We start from the raw sequence: 21046 nt of genomic DNA, 5'->3' as shown, positions 1-21046 counted from the left end.
AGAAAAATAGATCAAAAATTTATAACACGTAATAAACCCCGTTTTCGCACCTGAGCGGAACATATTGGTCACGCAGAGTGGAGATTATATTATTAACAGTTTTTTTACAGGAAATAGTTATTAACCTTTCGCCCAACATTCAATATGTCGGGCGAAACTAACATAATGTACGAGTATTATCCAATAATATTATTTAAAGTGTTTTAAAATAAAAATAAACCAAATTCTTCATTCTATAGATGGAGCCTAAACACGTTTAAATAAGACAAAGAAGGACCTCTGGGCATCTATTCTATACGCAAGACTGCTATAGGCCGCTATCGGCAGCTATCGAGTGTAGTTTTTCATTTTTTATATCGAGGTATTAGCACTTATTTTATTGTGTATTGAATGTATGCAATGTTTAATGAATTATAGTTTTAAGTTATATTGGAACAATTTAATCTTAAGAATTCACAGATGCTTCTAGTATACAGAAATTAGGAAAGATGAATGTGACGAATATTGTTACAGTTACCATTTTTAGACTGCACTTATAATTATTAATCTATTGCTTTGTTTTCTTTCGCTTTGCACCGTTTCGACTGTCTTGTTATGTTTCAAAACTATCAAGCATCACGGTAATGTGGGATTGAAATATTATTTGAAATTAAAATACAACACGCCCTACCGCCAAATCGAACGCAAGCGCAACGCCACTCCGCGCGTCCCGCCTAATATCGATCCACCCCTAAGCTATAGGGAGGAATAGCCCGCGCAAAGAGCTCACCTCCGCGACAACCGCGGCCCGACGAAAACGCCATTTTGTCCGCGCAACATTCAAAAATCGAACAGATAACAAAAACAAAACAAAGGCGAATAGTCTTCGCCAAATTTGAATAATAGAACACCTCAATAGACAATAATTACATTAAAATAAGCGCAGTTTTTTGTATTCCACAGTGCGAAGGAATAAAATCATTACTGAGTGGGTGTTGTATTCTATTTTAAATGTAATGTTCCAGTCAGTGAGTTAATAAAAGGCTATTCATACGGTCAATTGGAATTATTTGTTACATTTTATTGTTAATCGAGTGACGACAGGCAGCCAAGATGTCTATCGGTGAGTGAAACGTGCTAATGGACATGATCCTTGTGCTAATTTAATATTTATGTACTTACCTTAGATGTACCTATACAGAATTTTAAACACATTCATTTTAATTCTATTTCCAATAGGCTCTAATTACTGTATTATAGTATACCTATACCATATTATCGTCACGTACGGCTATAACTAATAACAATAACGTATTTGGTTAAACAAACAATCTACCAAATTATATTTGCTATGTCAACATTACAATACGTTTACACACACAAAAATTATCTACTAATACTTGTAGGTAATTTTTATCTGAGATAAAATTGTATTTACACAAAAATGCGCATGCCTATTAAAATGTGCAAATGAACGGAAAATCGTACTATTATAAATTGTTTTCTTTAACAGATCGATTTTATTAAATTTAGAAAAAAAATACACAACGTATCTATAGATAGATTTTAACAAAATCATATTTTATAGTAGGTAGTCTTTATTTTAGAGATTAATGAGTACAAAAATTATTGATAAATATATTTTTTAAATGAGTTTAAAACAGTTTTTACTTCACCGCATCCTATCTATGTATTTTTATTTATGCGCGAAATTAAATTCAAACATGTAGGTAGGTATATTCTATGGACATGTATGAAATATCGCTATTGTTTCATAGAAATCGTATATAATTTGAATGTATTGGAACTAGCCATCCTCCAAACGCTAAAAACTATAATAAACATAATCAAAGGTAAGATCATTTGAAAAGTAGACCTTTTTTGCAGAATGTTGAAAAAAGTTATGAAAAGTTTGCAATTGATTGTTAAAATTTGAAGTGTTGTATTGACAGTTCTCATCTCAGCATGTGACATAATATACTATTTTATTATTGTATTTGTTAGCTACCTCTATTAATATTTTAAATACTATTAACTGTATATATCTACCTATAATTCCTGTTCCCAGTGACGTCCCGTGGGGGTAAGCAGGTCATGTGTTGCACGCGAGCGTCGCATTATAAAGGGCGGCTAATGAAGGAACGAATACAAAAATGTCTCAACTTTTGAGAGTAGTGGAGGTTTTCCGCGAGCCAGACGATGTTGTCGATTCATTAGAATGAATATATATCTTAAAATTCAAAGAATAATCGAAGCATAACAAATCCTGACGACATAACTATTACTGTATTGTAATGGCGGTTTATCGCTCAGGAAATTTTTTCACAAGGATGCCTCAAAACCTGTCACGTACCTAACACTGCTAATGTTTGAAAGTGGGTTTTGTGAAAATTCATTAATTCTCAGCATATTATGGTGTGTATGTCAATTTTAAAGATTTCTGGTTTATTTTTCTGTTTAACATAGCCGAAAATAAATAATAACATATGTAAGTAGGTAGGTAGGATTACAATTTAAAACTAAAAACGATATGGCACGGCATTCTATGTCTGCTTAAGGGTGGCACATTGCCTAAGGACGTCAATGTCCACACCTATTAAACAGTCATTACGCATTACATAATTAATTGTATTTTAATATTCTGCGCAAAACATTATTTTAAAAAAGGAACACATTCATTTTTTTTTTAAATAAATTATATGGGTTGTAAAAAGTTTTATCATCGTTCGAAACTTCAAGTAGTTGAATATTATTATAAGGTTATTATGGTAATATGTACTCGATAGGTAAGATAGGTAAAAATACCGATTACCATCGCGTTATTCCTACATATTTAGTAATTATTTTCACATTACGTCTAGTATTTCAAATAATGCAGTTGCTATGCAGGTGCATCAACCTAGTAATAGCTGTACTCTTATCCAGTGGCGTAACAAGGGTATGCGAGCAGGGCAATAGCCCCGGGCGCAGCTCCGGTAGAGCCGCATAAGTGGAGTTTCAATAAACGTGCAAGGGTAAAAAATATACGGAAAATTTCATCCTAAAATGACCAAATTATAAGTGAACGAACCTTGTTATGATTACAACAAAAAGTACTGTTTTATCGTACGAAAAAATCGCGTGCGAGGCAAATCTTTTTACGTTAATTATCTTCAAAAACTGTGTTTATCAAATAGTTTAGTCTGCCATCTGGTTGATTATATAAAATGTTGAAAATTCAACCTTTTTTCTCCATAATTAAGTAATAGTTCTATGATTTTTATACCAACAAAAATCGAGGATCTTAATTTATTTTAATTTTAGTGTGCCGTATATTTTTGAAAATATTTTTATTACCTCGTTATTAAATCCGTGTTATTTAACTATGTTAATGGTAACCAGACACCATCGAACTTAGTATATATTTATTGGTTGGTAGTAAGTGTACATAGGTATTCACAAATTTCGTATTATATAAATGGTGCATTTTTCGTTACTACCCCGGGCGCTAAAATAGATTGCTACACCCCTGCTCTAATCCATGGCACTCAGTTACAATTACTATGCTCTATTCGTATTGTAATGTCAGAAATATGATACTCTTCATTCTTTGAGAACACGGCAGGAATCATTTACCTGCATGCGAACACTGATATTCTTTAATTGTTAAAATGAATGCATTGTTTCCCACAGAAAATCTACTGTGAACTAACAATCCACTACATACAGTGGTTTCAGCCAGAAAAATAGCTCGATGTTCTTAATTTTTGTGTATGGAATCCATCTATTGTCAATCACTGAACAGATTCATGAGATAGAAATGCGAAAGCCGTCGCCATCGACCAAGACTTTGAAACTAGTTTTGGTATGTCACTGAATGACGGTTTGAGAAATAAAACGCGAGAAATACAAAACTCGCAGAATGCCCTCAAATATTACCAATATTAAATGCGCGTTTCGTTTACGTGACAAACTTTCATGCACATTATGAATAGTCGCCAACTTAGCTGGATGACCCATTGAAATATAATTTATTGTATAAGAGCATTAATTGATTTTGAGGCCCAACTTCCAACTATCAACATAATTAAGTTGTAAAAATCACAATATATCTCTTCCTTATTCAATTTATTATTATTGAAGATGACAATAATGACACATATTAATATTAGTGTTTTTTGTGTAAGTATAATATTATACCTACAAGAACGTATCTATTTGAGTAGTGACGTTATAAGATTGCAGTAATAACGATTTTGTTATGCGTTGGGTAATATTTTATAGGTGGGTATTAAATTTGTATGTAATACCTACGCATATTTTTTTAAATTTTAGCATAATTTAATAATTGTAGAATTATTTCGATATCCCTTTATTTTTTTGACGAATCTTGAATCTTGAAAATTGCCGTTATATAGGAGACTGTTGCGTATTTTTATTAGATTGGTAAGATTCTCACTGTAACCCAAGACAATAGTAATTTTATCCAACATAACATGACGTTGTAATGAAAATAGCAATTTGGTTATTAATTGTCAACATCATAAGCTAAACCTATAGCAAATTAAAATTTATACGTTCCAAAATCAAAAAATAAATTCTTACAAGATTTTTTTACCCAAGCTAAGAAATGTCACTATGTAAAAATACTTTCCCATGTTCGGATCAATTATCTATACCAGTTTCTAGTTGAGTCTATGAACTTTATTTGAGTTTTATGGACATAATACCTTTATTGAACTCATTTCCCTTAAATTAGAAAAACTGTTTCCTAAATTTCACTCTAGTTTCACTCGTAAAAACATTTCGAATCTAATGGACACTAACAACAATAAAGGTACCTAACGGCATTTTCTTTTTTTAATTATAATTAACGAATGAGTCGTTCTAATTTATACGAAATAGGCGTCAACACTATTGAAAATTAGATTCATTGTTTTAATTGGAGACAATGGCATACAAAAACAATGAATTTGTTTTTTTTCTATGGAAGTTGATTGAAGCCGAACTGTAAACAAGACAAATAAAACATTATACTGTTATGGTAATAATCACAAAACAGTTAATAAATAGAATTCCGATAGGCTATATTCAATACACTACATTTTGACACAGGGTTTTGAATGTGTGAGTGTCATACGATAGTGTGTATAATACACCAATATTAAATGAGCGTCAATGCATAAACTGAGAACATTTGTCAGTATTCGACGTATGACGTATTCTTGACACGTGTCTAAGTTTATCCCGCATTCTTCCGCACTCGAGATCGGATGCCTACTACTTCTTATCCGTTAGGTATTTTATTTCCCATTATTTCTGAGTTCCCTGGTAATATTAGAATCGGTTAAAATTCCTGTTTTGTTTTTTTTTAGTTAGAATAATGCGTTTGTAATTTATTTGGTAGATTTATATTATTATTATCTTTAAACGAAAGGTCGCAGGGAATAGATAGAACCTATTTATCCCTTCTATATATATTATAAACACACAGAAAAACAATTGCTATACAACAAAAATCATCCATACAGTAGTGTCCTATCGAGGTGAATCCATGTTCTTAGAGATTTTATTACGAGGGACGGCTGTCAGTTTTCGCACGGCTCATTGGGTCCTTGCTCTTTGTACTGGATCGAATTCAATACAAATTGAAAATACAACACATATTTTCTTACCGTATCCGGAAATTTGTACGTAAACAGTTCACCGCAGACACTTATTCGTGCGCCGCAGCACGTGAAACATAAGTTCGTGTAACATTTAATAAAATGACGAGTTCTTCGTTGAACATTTCACCGTGGAGTATATTTGTACGTATGCTACAACATGTGGAGATGTCTTTACTAGATTACGTTAGGCTAGGATTAATCTAATTGGAACAGTATCAGTCCCGTGCGGCTCCGTCTCGGGACGAAATGAGCACTTAAAATCACTTCTTTCAGACACGTTTAAAGTGTCATGGAAAGCAGCCGTGCATATTCACGGCTGTGCATATATGACGGGTGGTGGTGGGAACTAAAAAACAAAGTACTTTTTGCAAACTATCGCCGCATTTTGTAACATACGTACAAATGTATTCCACGGTGAAATGTTCAACGATGAACTCGTAATTTGATAAAATGTTGTACGAACTCATGTTTCACGTACTGCGGCGCACGAATAAGTGTCCTACGATGAACTGCATACGTACAACCTAGAGGCGGCAGGTTATATGAAAGTATGGTAATTTCCACGTTAACATTTTATTATATGGGTACGTTATAATGACCGAAGTAAATCCTCCGTGATGCCCTGCATTTTTTTAATCGCGTCGCTTTTTCTCGTAAATTGTCGGCTATTGTTGGCCTGCTTCATTCAGTTGTATGAGAAAGCCAATTCCTTGCCCCTCTTTTTATTTAATACCTCTATGCGTACAACTTACATGTAACCATTTTCTTACACAGCCTCGGAATCGAACCCGTCAAATTTCTTTATCAATTCAGCTACCGATATCCAGTAAATATGGCGGATGATTTTAATATACTCTGTGTAGGTAGGCAGAAATATCTCGTACAGAAAAGGTAGGTAATTAATTAATAAACATGTAAATGTCTCTCCAAATTAATTTTTCCTCTTACTACCCACGACATTTTCTCTTAGTGCATCGTAATATCTCAACGAAGTGGAATGAATAAAGACCATTTGGTTACTAATTCACTTTTTTTACACGTGATTTTCTAAATTAAACCAATCTGAACTGTCACGGTATAAAAGAATTATTGATTTATTCATTCGGTAAATTCGGAATAAACCATTTCACCTACGCGTTAAGCAAACGTTAAATGTTTTAGTCAAATAACTAAGAAGTATGTACTCGTTCATGCTGTGAGAAAGTTTGAAATTCCAGTGGTATTTAGAGTTTATAACGCAGCAAGTGTAAACAGTACGGTGTATAATTTATATATGTATTTTATAGGGCTCGAAATGGAAAGTACATGAACCGAAACGCTACAAAAGATGAATAAATGTGGGACTTATCATAATATTTTTTTTACAATCTAATGTTTGAGACTTTCGCGGTTATTTTTTATCGTAATATATTCTTGGGTTTCCACCGCGTGTACTTTTTCCTCCTTTCCTCGATGTTTCGGGCTCGTTGCAGAGGCTATTATCAAGATAATATATTATGAAAAGAATAGAAGGGAATAGATGGAGAAGAGATGGACAGCCAAGAATAGATTACGATATTTATAATAATTTAACTGTATTATGCTTACATACAATACAGTAAATAGGTTTTAAATATTGACATAAGTAGTTTTAATGTGCTACCTGTCATTATTTAGTGTATTTTTGAAACTTGATTAACGGATTTTTTTGAATTGAAGTGTACTGAATGCACACAAGATTAAAAAATGTAGCATTATTTATACTGAAAATATATAACCTGGGTTGGTATCATATGAATTCTAGCCCATCAAGCAATGTTGCGTGTTCGAAAACCACTGAGTCCACGACTTTTTTAATTATTTTTCTAATAATGTATATTTTTAGGCTGTTACGAGTTATGTAGTGTCAATTATATCAAATTCACTGTATAAATGTATTACTCTGTAAATCTCCGGCAGCTTATCGGGATGAATGAGAGAATTTACACGTGCATTTAATGCAGGGCTCGTATTGTATGACGCAGGCTTGTAAAAAAAGATCTATTTTATCACAGCGAAGACATAATCTGGGTGTAATTTCTTACTTTTGGACGAAAGAAATTTGACACAACTGGACGCCTGGTAAATAATATCTTGTACAGGTCAGTTCCGCATTCAGTTAGGATTACGAACATAATATTAAAATTAATACTATTTAGTGAAATACAATATATTAGTAGCTACCTACCTATCAGCAATTTTGATTAATGACCTCGGAAAGTTTTGGACTCAATCTTGGAAATACATAGTTTAATGGAGTAAATAATATTGTAATATAAATAATAATATGAATTTAATATGAGATTGCTGTTTCTGATAGAAAAGCAAATCATGGTGTACTTATGGCCTTTCCGCTTCATAAATCTAATGAGTCAGCCAAATATGAAACTGCCGTAAAACGTATGAGATCATGGTGGTTATAGTGCGAAGCATTGTTTTTTCCAATCTTTCTCATTTTTATTAATTTATGTGAAAAAATAAAATGAATCGGAAACTTACACATGGGTATAAATTAAACTTCATTCAAACTCAGTTTATTTCTAATGTAGTTATTTGTTATTAAAAGTATTTTTTCTGTTATATTTTCGTTTTTATTTTATTTTCCATAACAAATGAAAAAAAAAATCGATCTCGAAAGTTCCAGGGATTCATAGGTATCGAAAATAGCTCAAGATCACGGGATTGGAATCCCTAGTGGTGGCTTAGGGTACATTGGGGCCCCACATACTGACTGATTTTAAGGTAGGTAGCTCATAAAAAATAAGCAAATGAATTTTTAGTACATTTAAAACAAAAGTAGATATATAATTTACGAAGCTATTGTTGAATTCAAATAATCTGTGTTCATATATCGACGGGTTACATGTGAATTCTACGTATGCAGTTCGCCGTACCACAGTTCACCGTGAGCTGTATAGCACTGAGATTTAAATAAATACGCGTTGTACGTGGAACATTAATTAATTCACCTTGACGTAGTAAGTTGTAGGTATCTTACAGAACCATTTAGATGCGATGCTTGTTTGCCGATAGGTACCTAGTTCCAATAATTATTGTATTAGATTCAATAAGAAGATTACTTTGGTATTAATTGGTATCAAATATCTGATAACAATGCCGTCATTAAAATCAGATATTTGATAGGTATGAATTAATTGATACTTATGACGAGCACCTACTTTCTAACCTATTCCGTTTCTAACCAAAACTATTCTAAAGTATCGGTGGTGTTTATTACTTATGTATTTTCTTTAGACATTAACTTAATGCCAATGCTATGCGGCTATCTGTTTCCAATACAACAGTTTATGGCGAACTGTGATACGGCGAATACTTACACGAGATTATCGAATGTACGTATTTGTTTGTTGCAGGTTAGAATACCCCCTTACAAAATATAATCAATGCAATAAACCAATACATATTGAGTATTAAAAGTACAATATTACAGTCCTACAAAGTTATCTGAAGAACGGTCAAAAATGGAACTACGAACCACCACATAGACGCCATATTGAAAACGTCATTCGAATGTCAGATTCTGTCTAGTTGGGAGTCTTGATTGGGTAGTTTTTCACTGTGGCTCCCTCATCAATTCTTCAGATAAGTTTGTAGGTCTGTATGCTGCAATAATTTTTCAGACGTCTTATCAACAAAGATTGTGGCATTTGTTAATGTTAAAGTTAAATTTGGAAAAAAAATATCATGGAATATAGTAGGTACCTAGTGCAAAAATAATTTGACACGTCTTTGTATGACCTAGTTTATGATAATGATCACTTGTCTATGGGTTAAGTTTCTAAACTCACGGAGTTCACTGTATATTCTAAACACCTACGTGGCATGATTTAATAGCCAAACTAATGGGACACCTTTTGATTTTGTGATGAGCTTGATGGAACAGGCCCGGGGGATTAATCCGGCGTGAATAAATAATAATAAATTGCCCACGGATGAGTCCGCCTCTGCCCACAGATGAGATGATGGACCGCAGAGAGAGAGACAATAAACAGTTAGGTTAGGTTAAATAATAAAAAAATCATGCAGGCAACTACTTGACGTTAATTAGATAATATTAGACGTGCCCACTCTAGAGTAATACTGTTCCCCACCTTTGAATAAATAAAAAATATATACTTGCCTACTTTTCATTTTGATTCGGTTAGGTTAGGTTAGATTAGGTGTGTACAAATCAATTAATTACAATGTTCACTCCTACGCGGAGCATATGGCCCGTGATCAGTTAGCAGGCATTTTACGAGAGATGATTTTTAGTCATCACCCCAAGCCATTGGGTAATCTGGATCAAACTATTGAAATGTTAATACTTTATTTATTATATAAGTTATTTTGATTCTGACAAACTCTATACTTACCAACTTTGATACTGAATTATTCTGATTATTTAAAAAAGTAATCTTTTGTTGGCACAGATTTTTACCATTATACTAATCGCATAGATAATAATTCAAGGGTATCTACACGTTATGACGACAAAATAAAAAAAAAAGCAGTTCGTAATAATTACTTGATGAGATATAATGATATCCAGTGGCTGTTTAAGGTACGCTGAAGTCCCAAGCGCTGACTTATTTATTAAAACAATCAACTTTTAGTATTATAACAAAAAATATTTATTTATTTACATATAGTGACAAACTTTACAAATTTCATGATAGCATGAGAAAACAAAATATAGTAGGTAGGTATTGAAAAAGACAAAGAAATTGAGGTGGTATTAGAAAACAGTATGAAGAGTACCTAAACCGAAAAATCTAGTTAGACCCTATTTTAAGAATTTATAAAATAACGTCCATCCAAACTCGTTCTTACTCAAATGGAATATATTAATATCGAAAACGATACGGTTGAAACCAGTTATTGCCCGTCCAATCGCCATTACCAATGTTAATTCTTCGGCGGCTCTCGTGGTGCAGTGCGTAATGCGCTGGTTTTACATCCGGGAGCTCCGGATGCCCGATGAGGACAAAATATATTTATATGATTTTCTCAAAGTCCGAGTGTTTGTGATTTTCCAAAAGTACTAACAATCACCTTGTACGAAAAAGCAAGGACATGGTTAGTATTATTAATAATAATAAAAGTGTTAGTTCTTCGTCTTGGGAGAATAAGCAACTAATGTTCTCGATATTTAATGCGGTTAACAGGGATACACAAGTCAACACTACAAAAAATGGTACAGTTTTCCATTATATTATTTAATTAATATCGTAGAACATTCTGACGAAGCTAGCGCCTTCTACAATTCAAGGAAAATCGCCACTGATGATAAAATTCCTCCAGTAGTTTCTTTATTTTCCCTGATACAATAAGTGTTAAAAAATTGAATGAAATGAAAATGCCATAACCTTTTATTCGCATATAAAGTCAACTTCTGTGCAATGCGCAAAGAAACAACTATGACGATGACCTATTTACGATTATTTGTTTACATTGTTATTTGTATTCTGTTGCCTATTGCTGGCTATTGATTGAATGACCATTTTTTTCCTAGAATTTATTTTTATTATTTTCTATCATTTGAGAGCAAGACAATTTGCAATATTAATTATGTTTAAGACTGTTTTGTACATTGGTAACTATGGTCATACGGTTCATATCGAAGATAGTAGCGGGAAAACCTCTATACTTCGCTCCATTATGTACACTCCTTAATTGTGTGAATAAAAAATAATAAAAATATATACCCTCCTTGAATTTATTCAGGTAAATTAATCGCAAATATTATTTCCCACCTGTTTAGCTATATATAGCATGTAGATAACAGAGTTACGCGTCACGGACCAACCAAATAATAGCATGATCGTATGTTTGTATGTGCTTCTCAAACTTCGGTTCACCAGGTTAATTATTATTATCTCTAGAGTTCGAATGAATAGTCTGAAGACATCAGCCATTGTCGGTTATTGACGGCCATTCGGCAATCTAAATCAAAAAATAGTCTATTGTCGTATAGCCTATGCCCTATCGGAATTATATTGGTTAATCTGTTATGTGCTTATAACTATCATTTCTGATTGTTATTTGAATAGTTAAAAATTGATTATTTTTAAGTTAACCTATCTATTTTTACATCATTATCGAAGTGCAAAGATTGTCTGGCACTCTTATACTACTATTTTTTTTACTATTTCCGATCTTAATAATGTAATCCACAGAGTGTAGGTTTATATAAACAGATTGTTGACCATATTATTCTACTATTTCCTGAGGTGCCATCTTCTATTGAAGGCAATACATCTCCTTGTCGTTGTGCCATCCGTATGAATTCTTCAGCTTCAGCTTAAATGAAAACCATTTTACACCTTCAACTCGCAGTGGTGATTTAATATTTTAATAATTAGCGGTCATTTACAGACATTTCAAAAGTTAAAAAAAAAAACAGTCACATGTCTATAAGTGTTATAACATAATTTAGGATTCACTCACACATTTAGATAACTTGTATCTGAGAGCATATTGCCTACTAGCGATAATCAAAAGTTTTTTTGTGTATATTTTGACATCTTTTAGATTTTTGTTGTGTCTGGTTCACTATAATGAGCGAGTCATGGTTCCAACGACTACGACCAGGTACTTACGTACGACACAGTTTGGCTTCGCTTTTTGTTAATAAAACATCTATTTTACAGCATTTTGTCACTTTTTACTGAAATATCGTAGTATTATAAAAAAGGTTGAATATTTTATGTTCAATAAATTGTATTAGGTAATAAATTAATATAAATTTAACAAAATTCAAGTCTCGTAAATATGGCTGTCTCAGGACTGTTTTCAGTAAGGTAGAGTCCGTATTCTTTATGCTGGCGTGCGGTCCCCCCCCCCCGCTTCAGCATCTTAACACTGCATTCCCTCTCGTTCCCTCCCATTGAAAACTTGCAATAGTCGAACGCGATGACACAATGCTTTCCGTCCGCGAACGACGTGACGTGAACGCCAGCATAAAGAATCCGGACTCTACCTACTACAGCCTACCTTCATTCAAAAGGCACCATACTGCTCAACTGTATACATTCATATCATTGCGGGAAGTGATATAATAATAATTAAACAATTCTTTAAAATAAGTAAATAAAATGTTCTCGCATCACGTATTGAGGATCGCATGCGTACTGTCAGTCGATAGGCCGGCGGTGACGGCGTCGGACAGTAGACGCTAACGCAAGCTATCGCCTGGAGTGCTCTTGCAATAGGCTCTACGAGCCCAAGAGTGCATCGCAGCACTCGACCGATTTTAACTCCGGAAGAAGTCTAGTGTAAAATTAGACCTCTCTCCGTGAACACAGCGCTAATAGAATATCGACATGCTTCGCTACACCGTAAACAAAAGGTTAAGTGCATATCTATGTGTCTATTTTGTCTATGACTTTAAATCGTAGACCATTCGCGTCGCAGTGCCCGCCGGAAGTGCGCGAAAAGGAAAACGTACCTATTTTGAATTTTAGCGCCGTTTTTGCGCGTTCCTAATTTGAGTGTGGTTTTTTTTTGTTTGTTACTTAGTGATTTTGTGTCGTAATCTACAGCCATGACCTCTGAAAATGGGTATAGCGTGACTCGGCGCTGTTTCGATAACATAACAGGTATTTTTTGGCCAATTATTGATAATGAATGACCTTTTGCGTTTATTATAATGTTCGGAATATTGTATTAAAAAGAAATTTTAGATTCTTATCTACGCATGCTATGCAAATGTGGCGAAGGGTGGAGTTAGGCTGTGGAGATTCGATAAAAATAATACACACTAAACTTTGTCAGTCACACCTATTTGTTTTCATGCAACTAATAATACAAATAATTGCAGAATGTATTGGTTAGTTTTAGACCAAACCATAATAATAGGGGTAGGCTGTGGAGATCTGACAAAAATAATGCACACTTTGTCAGTCATAATTAATTGTTGTAATTGAAGAATAGAGCAATGGTTTTTAAAATTAGATTATTAAACAATGCCTAAATATGTATATCTAATATCTATTATGGTTTGCTTTAGGCAGGGTTTGATTAAAATTTAAAAATTAACCAATACCATTTACAATTTTCAATTTTAGTTTAATGAAAACAAATAAGTATCATTGATTAAGTTTAGTGTGCACTATTTATATCGGTTTTCTACAGCCTACCTCCACCCTTCACCACTGGCAAATGCTTATATTTTGGAATACACTCCTTATTATGTTACAGTACATATTGATAATTTCAAGAGTTACAATTTACGTTACTAAATTTGTTTTGATAGGAAAGTTTCTAATGTATGTTTTTCAAAGTATATAATATTTTCAATAAAGTTAATTTTATGTCTTGAATAAAAAAAAATATGCTCATCAATATATACATCAAAATAAATTTTTAACTTGTATAGCACCCATGTTAAATTACACGATTTTTTTACATTTTTCTACATCAATAATAGGCATATTATTAATACGTAATGTAAGAGTTTTTTTTACATTTTCATAGTGAATTACTTCCTTTATTACTTAATAATAATTAATATGTTTGCTATCCTTTGTCGATTAGAGAGGAAAATACGATACACTCTCGACCGTTGCATCGCTAGTTCGAACCCCGCTTGCTGGATTTTTAAAACTGGCATATATTTTTTAAATCACAAATAATATCTAGTATATTATACATAATTGCGTTTTTTACCCATTATTTTTTACTACTGGCTACCAATCTAACACCGTAAATACTGTTTTAACACGGCTTCCTACATATTTTATTGTGGTGGTTTGTAAGTATTGTGATTAATTACTAATCTTATTTGCAGGTGCAACAACCTATAATCTACCTTAGTAAATGTTATTATTACAACTTATTTATATTATAAATAAAATTATATTATTTTGTAAGCATCACCAACCAGTGGTGAAGTCTGCAGGTTGAACGTAGTTAAACGATTATAAATTATAACAAACGGAATGAATAACAATATAGGTAGGTACACGAAGATAACTATCGATGTGTTATTATAAAACTGTGCACATACAGTAAAAACGTTGATAACCTCATACAATATGGAGTTCCTATAAAAATTAAAATTTAAAATATGGTCAGAATATTCGTTAACATCAATAAAAACTGTACACATACAAGTTGACAACATCAAAGAAACAGCAACTCAGCTCAACTCACCCATCAATTATAATATTTATCGTAAGTACGTTTACCACAGATTGTTTAAATTCGTTAATAGGATCTTCATTTTTATTAGATTTGATTTAATGAGCGAGATGTGCAGTCTTTAATACATCTACATTATGCGAATATTTCTGAATACTCTGAGTATTCGCAATGCATTTTATTTTTTATCGGAACTCCAAATCTTTCTTATTCCTCCAAAGCGTTGCGTTGGTTATCTGTATACAAATAATATTAGTTATGATTACATATAAATATTTTTGAACCATTTAACGACGTCGCTAGTTAGTGATTAGAATAATTATTAGTCATAATACAACATTTGTTGCAATTGTGTTATGTTTAGAAAATTAGTAAATTTAATCGTTTAGTATCGAATTTTCAACTGATTGCATAGCCAAGCCATCGTCTATCAAGTTGATATAATTATGATATTTTAAATATCTGCATAGTGTAAGAATTAGGCATCTGCTGTTAAGAGATATCTTATAAAAACAATTTTATTCGTGCCTAATTATTGTAATGTTTACATAAATTATTATGTGTAGGTAGACCAGCACCATTATTCAAATTAAAACTGATGAAATCTCTAGAATAGTAGGCAACCTACATAGCGAGTTGTTTGAAACAGTTAATATTTTTAAATACTAAATAATTTTTAAAGAAAAAAAATTATAGGTAGTGAAAATTGAAAATTTTGTTGAAGACCTATTCTGCTAACATGGTCACTTTAATATTCAGATTCTATTCATGTCAGTGATCTGGTATGTATAATAGCAATGTACTACCATTTAGCCCCGTCGCACATTGAAATCTGTGCAATTTTGAAACTCTACCGTGCGCACAGACGAGGCCATGCCGGGACAGTGACGTCGTCAAAAAAAACAATTTCTTCACATGCGCCAATGCGACATTTTGTTATTCTACCTCATGCCGATTAAAATTTGATGTAAGTTACTTTTGTGAATGACAACAAAATAACATCGACAAATTCGACGTCTTGCAGTCGGACGAGTTTGTATGTGCGATCGGGCTTACGTATATCATTAAAATTTCAAGCCGCAGGTGTTTTCGAGCCTGTTACATATTTTCTTATTATATGTTTTGTTTTGTTTTCATAACTGTTTCATCTTTCACACATAGTTTCTGTTTCATGCTCACGCGCATTTTAACAAGACGTAAACAGAGAAGTTTAAACAGGTGTCTGTTAAATATATAATTATATTTTTAAGCAGTATATTACCTACCCAAGTAAATAATCCATTAGCATTGCATTAATATGTCGTATTGTGACATAGTTTTACTAATTAATTAAGGTAGCAGGCATAACGTTGCTGCATCGTTGATTGATTTACATAACCGGCTAGCGAATGTTCTAAATATTTTATCTTGCATAAAATACAACGGAAATAGAAACATAGAGACAAAAAAATATGGAAATGAAATTAGCTGTTTGCTCATTAATTTTCCGTGAGACCGTTGTAAGGTCCTGTCAAATGTAAACATATTATATATTATGTCAGTGGTGGCGAACCTATGGCATGCGTGCCACCAGTGGCACGCGAGATGATTTTGCATGGCACGCGTTTGAAGATAAACAAATAACTGATAATAATAATAAATGACAAATCGCATTGTATAAAAATGAGCAGGCAAATAATCTTCAAAAATAGGCATTACATTTAATGTAAATACAGAATTGCATAGGTAGATCTTTAGGCTTTATTTGTTACATATAATATTATCGCACTAACCTTATGAGCATGTGAAGAAAGAATTTGACCACCTCCAAAGGGCCGCACTAGAGATTGGCTTAAGAGTAAATGAAAAAAAACTAAAGTCATGGTACAAAGCCGACAAAATCAGAGTAGGCTGGGCCAAAGTTCCAGTTTTGGAAACCATCAATTTGAGGTTGTCAACCGGTTCACATACCTGGGTTCCAATATTACAAAAGAAAACGAGGAACTCTAATTCTAATCTCAAATCGTACTTCTCATTCCTGCCATATTCAAATCCAGAAATGTCCACAGAAAAACTAAGACCCGGCTCTATAAAACCTTCATACGCACAGTCGTTGCATACGCGTATGAGTCATGGACGCTAAATGTGAAAGCAGCTGAAATGGTGGATTGCTTTGAGAGAAAGATCCTGAGGCGGATATACGGACCCATGAATGATGGTGGGGAGTGGAGAATTAGGTACAACACGGAACTATACCGCTTATACCAAGATTCAAAACTCTCCACCTTCATAAACCTCCAGAGGCTAAACTGGGCAGGCCATGTCCAGCGCATGCCTGAGTCACGGATACCGAAGAATATCCTCTAAGGCAACTCAGGGGGGAAAAGGCCAGAGGGAAAGCCACGCACAGGATGGGGTGATAACATTACAAAAGATGCCAACCAGCTGCTAAAAATCATGAACTGGAAAAGACGTGCGGAGGACCGTTTCGGCTGGAGGACGGCGGTGGAGGAGGCCAGGGCTCGACTTGAGCTGTAGTGCCATCGAAGAAAAAGAATAACCTTATCAGCCAGAGGGGGATGCCGCGCCGCGAACCTTTAATTTTGATAGCGAGAGAATGCCTAATCTGATCGGAGCAATTTTGGTGTCAATTTATGCGTGAAGAACCAGAAAAATTAATACATTAATAAACAATTTCATTTCTACCCACAAAAAAGAAACACAAATTTGGTGGACTTAGTAGTAGTAATTATTCTGGTAGACAGTTTCAAAATTTGTGGACCGAAATGTATGGCGTAATTGAAAAAAGTGATAAAGCTATATATGAGTGGTATCTAGAACATCATCATTTTTAATAGAATTCTTAAAAACCATTTTTCCCCATGAAAAACTGCTCGGCACGTCAGACAGCCGAAAAATAATATTTGGGAAATATTGGCACGTGTAAAATAAACGGATAAATGGTTCAACCATCTGCAATTTTTATTTTAGTTCAATGAACACAAATAAATATGACTGGCAAAGTGTCCACTATTAATTTTAGTCGAATCTCGATATTCTAAATACATAATATATCGAAGTCCCTATTATGATTTGGCTTATGCAGGGTTTAATTGAATTTTAAAATGGTGTTGGTCAACCATCTGCAATTTTTACCCATTCAAAATAGGACTGACAGAGTTTAGTGTGCACTTTTATGTATAATCTATACAGCCTATCTCCACCCTTCGCCACTTGTAGATTATGAGTTATTGGTATCTTGATCGCTCTTAGTTTTATACAGGGCTCGAAATGGACCGGAACGCACCGAAGCGCCGTTCCGGTTCGTAAAATCAGCAAAATTATCGCTCCATCTCGTGGACATATTAATTTGACAGTGAGCTAGATTTGCCATTTAACGTAAAAATCCAAAAGTTTGTCCACACTGGTAACCTCATTAAATTTCACGATAATTATCAAAATTTGTTTGACCAAAAATTATTTTAATCGAAATTTAATGAGGTTGCCAGCAACTTGTTGCCAATGTGGACACGGCATAACACACTTATTTTTATAAAATACACAAGCAATTAGATAACTATGTTAATATTTTCATAAAATGAATACGTGTATTAAATAAGGCTCTAAGTACCAAACAGTAGTATTGCCTGTAGTTACAAAATACCGAGTCATTGCAGTCAAATTTCATGAAGCAGACCTTTTGAAAAATGTCGTTTTACAGTGTGAATCAATCACGGCAGCTTCTATAATTTTAGGTATTAAGAACTCGCAAGTGTCAACACACCATCGTCAGCTATTTTATATTGAATGCCGTTGACCACTGCAGTGCTACTTACACCATTATAAATAAAACACGCCAACGGACTTACAACGTCGACAGGTTTAATTATTTTGCTGTATTTTTTTGACTTGCTTGAGGCACTTAGACTATAGTTGAAGTTATTGGCGTTGGTATGTAGAACATTTTTCTATAAAAATGTCAGTTTTTATGTTTTTGGTACTTAGCGCCTTAATTAATACACGTATTCAAATATTGACCGCACCGGTTCGTAAAATATTCCATTTTGAGCGCTGGATTTATATAGTTTCTAGTGTTTCATTATAATATTAAAATAGATTCTGTTGTTTTCACATAATTCCAAATACAATATGGAGTTAGTTATATTCGATTAAAATATCTAGTAACAGTAAAGTTGTTATGACACAAACCAAAATCTAGAGGTAGTATTTTGGCCTTGTAATCAATTTTATTTTCGCGCTCATTTTGTTATCCAAGTAAATTCAAATCTTTCATTCAAACTGATTCAAACCATCAAACACCTAAATACATTTTATGTCCACTGTTCGCATAATTTGAATAATTACAATACGGGTATACGAATATGGCATATATCCATATAAATAATAATAATCGATATTTAAATATGTTATATGCGGTCATTTTGTGTCAAAAAAGTGAATTCAAACGATCTATAAAATAATATAAAACAATATTTTAAAATTGGAACACTCGGAGTCAAATTAATTGTTCGTATACGCATGACATTTTTCGCCATTTTTTGTAATAGTAAAAAAACATGTATTATGACGAATTTGTGATAACTTTGATGATTAGATAACAAAGTCTCATAAAACAAGGTTTACATTATCCGTTAAAAAATAATAGTTTTCATCGATTAGATATGGTATTACATTTTTACTCACGTTTGTTTATAAAAGTGGATAAGCTTGTTAATATTTAGCTGAGCATTCTGTCGTATTCAAGTGGGACGTTACTTATCTATGCATATGATTTTAATTAATATGGTATTCTTTCCCATATTTATATTTACGGCAGGTAACTATTACTGTTATTTTATTCGACTATGCTGTCATCGGAAAGTAGTTATATTATTTTTCTTTTTATACACATTTTTAAGCGCACATACATCGTTCGTTTCCTGTAGAAGTGCATGGGAAACAGTGGCGTCACAAGACAAACTATTGCCTAAAGATAAATCATTGAAAATAGTATCAATGATATTTATAATTAATTATTACCTTATCACTGCCAGCCAATTTTTACTAGGTGGATACTTGGAATAACATAAATCTCTTAAAAATATGAAATAGGAACAGAATTATAAATATTTGTGAAAACTTACCAAATCAACATGTTTCTCGAGTTTATCGTGAATATTTTCGCACGAAAATGATAAATATTGTTTAGGAAATATATACAAACAGTTTATTCAGAAGTTATGACGTTTACAAGAATGCACGAGTTAACTCGTCCATGGCCTGACGCGACATACGTGCTTTGACGAGTTAACGCAAGCTGGTTAATAAAATACACATAGGGATTATACAAATAAGAATGTTTAATGCTTCCCCTTAAAAAGCTTAGGTGAAATCATATTTTATTACAATTATTGAATATAGACGCTATTTACATTTTCACAACTCTATGTATAAGGGCCTATAGTGCGATCGACACGTTGGACATGTCTGGTTGATCTGAAATAGTTGGCGTAATAATTAAAATACAGCATGCCAATCGTACCCAAGAAATTCAACGAATCGGAGTGTCTCCTTTATAATTTTTAATATTTTACATTTATAGCCAATTTAATGAGTTACACCAGTGGACATTCCATCTGTATCCTTTCACGAATATGCAGCAATCATAAAGTAAACAAACATCAATTTTGTGTGAACCATTTTATAAAAATGGCGGACGTTACATCTGAAATTTAGTATGCCACTATGAATAGTTTCATTTTAGTATTAATTACTAAAATCAAGACTAAGAAGTATAAAACCATTAAAATATGTTTTATGGTAAGTAGGTCCTACCTTCTCCTGTGTTTTTGACAGAAATAATGACCGGTTTCGTTGGCACAGATAGATGCACATTCTATTCAACAGTATTCATTGAAAATAGCATTCGTCAAAATCGTGTGAAAACCACAAAACCACGAAACTACATTATTGTTAGAATATACACATCTAGTTTTGTTTCTTAGATAGAAATGAACATGACGTGTAATGAATACCAAAATACTGATAATCTATATAAGTTTGATATATATTACAACCAGAACTTCCATCCCGGTTTAAGCCGAAACCGGCTAACGGGGTAAACGCGGGTTTCTAAACTAACCGAAAACCGGGTAATTTAATGCGGTTAACCTATTAAATTCTTAGTAGGTATTTGTACGAAGAAAAAAATTAGCGAAAAATATTCGTTTATCTATAAAATATCAACAATTACGAGTATAATTCAATTTAAAAAAAAC

The 21046-nt window shown here is 33.0% G+C and overlaps 1 protein-coding gene across 3 annotated transcripts in view; it reads left to right on the top strand.

Moving 5' to 3' along the window:
* Positions 1-248: 248 nt before the first annotated feature.
* The window catches only part of Septin4 (septin 4), a 62349-nt gene continuing 41551 nt past the window's right edge, over positions 249-21046 (top strand). Inside the window, exon 1 of one of the 3 annotated variants that reach the window (XM_085944750.1) lies at positions 249-361. Coding sequence is in view for 2 of the 3 variants with exons in the window: in XM_085944748.1 (XP_085800874.1) it covers positions 13192-13246 (55 nt within the window). In the remaining variant the exon portion in view is untranslated. Of the gene's footprint in view, positions 362-742; positions 1103-12811; positions 13247-21046 lie in introns of those variants that run through there. The other 2 variants (XM_085944749.1, XM_085944748.1) reach the window with 2 other exon arrangements.

This window comes from Rhyacophila brunnea, unplaced genomic scaffold (genome assembly GCF_057557595.1).
Source record: "Rhyacophila brunnea isolate RB1 unplaced genomic scaffold, BYU_Rbru_1.0 scaffold_17, whole genome shotgun sequence".
Classification (NCBI taxonomy): domain Eukaryota; kingdom Metazoa; phylum Arthropoda; class Insecta; order Trichoptera; family Rhyacophilidae; genus Rhyacophila; species Rhyacophila brunnea.
This window is presented reverse-complemented; position numbering and strand designations above follow the sequence as displayed.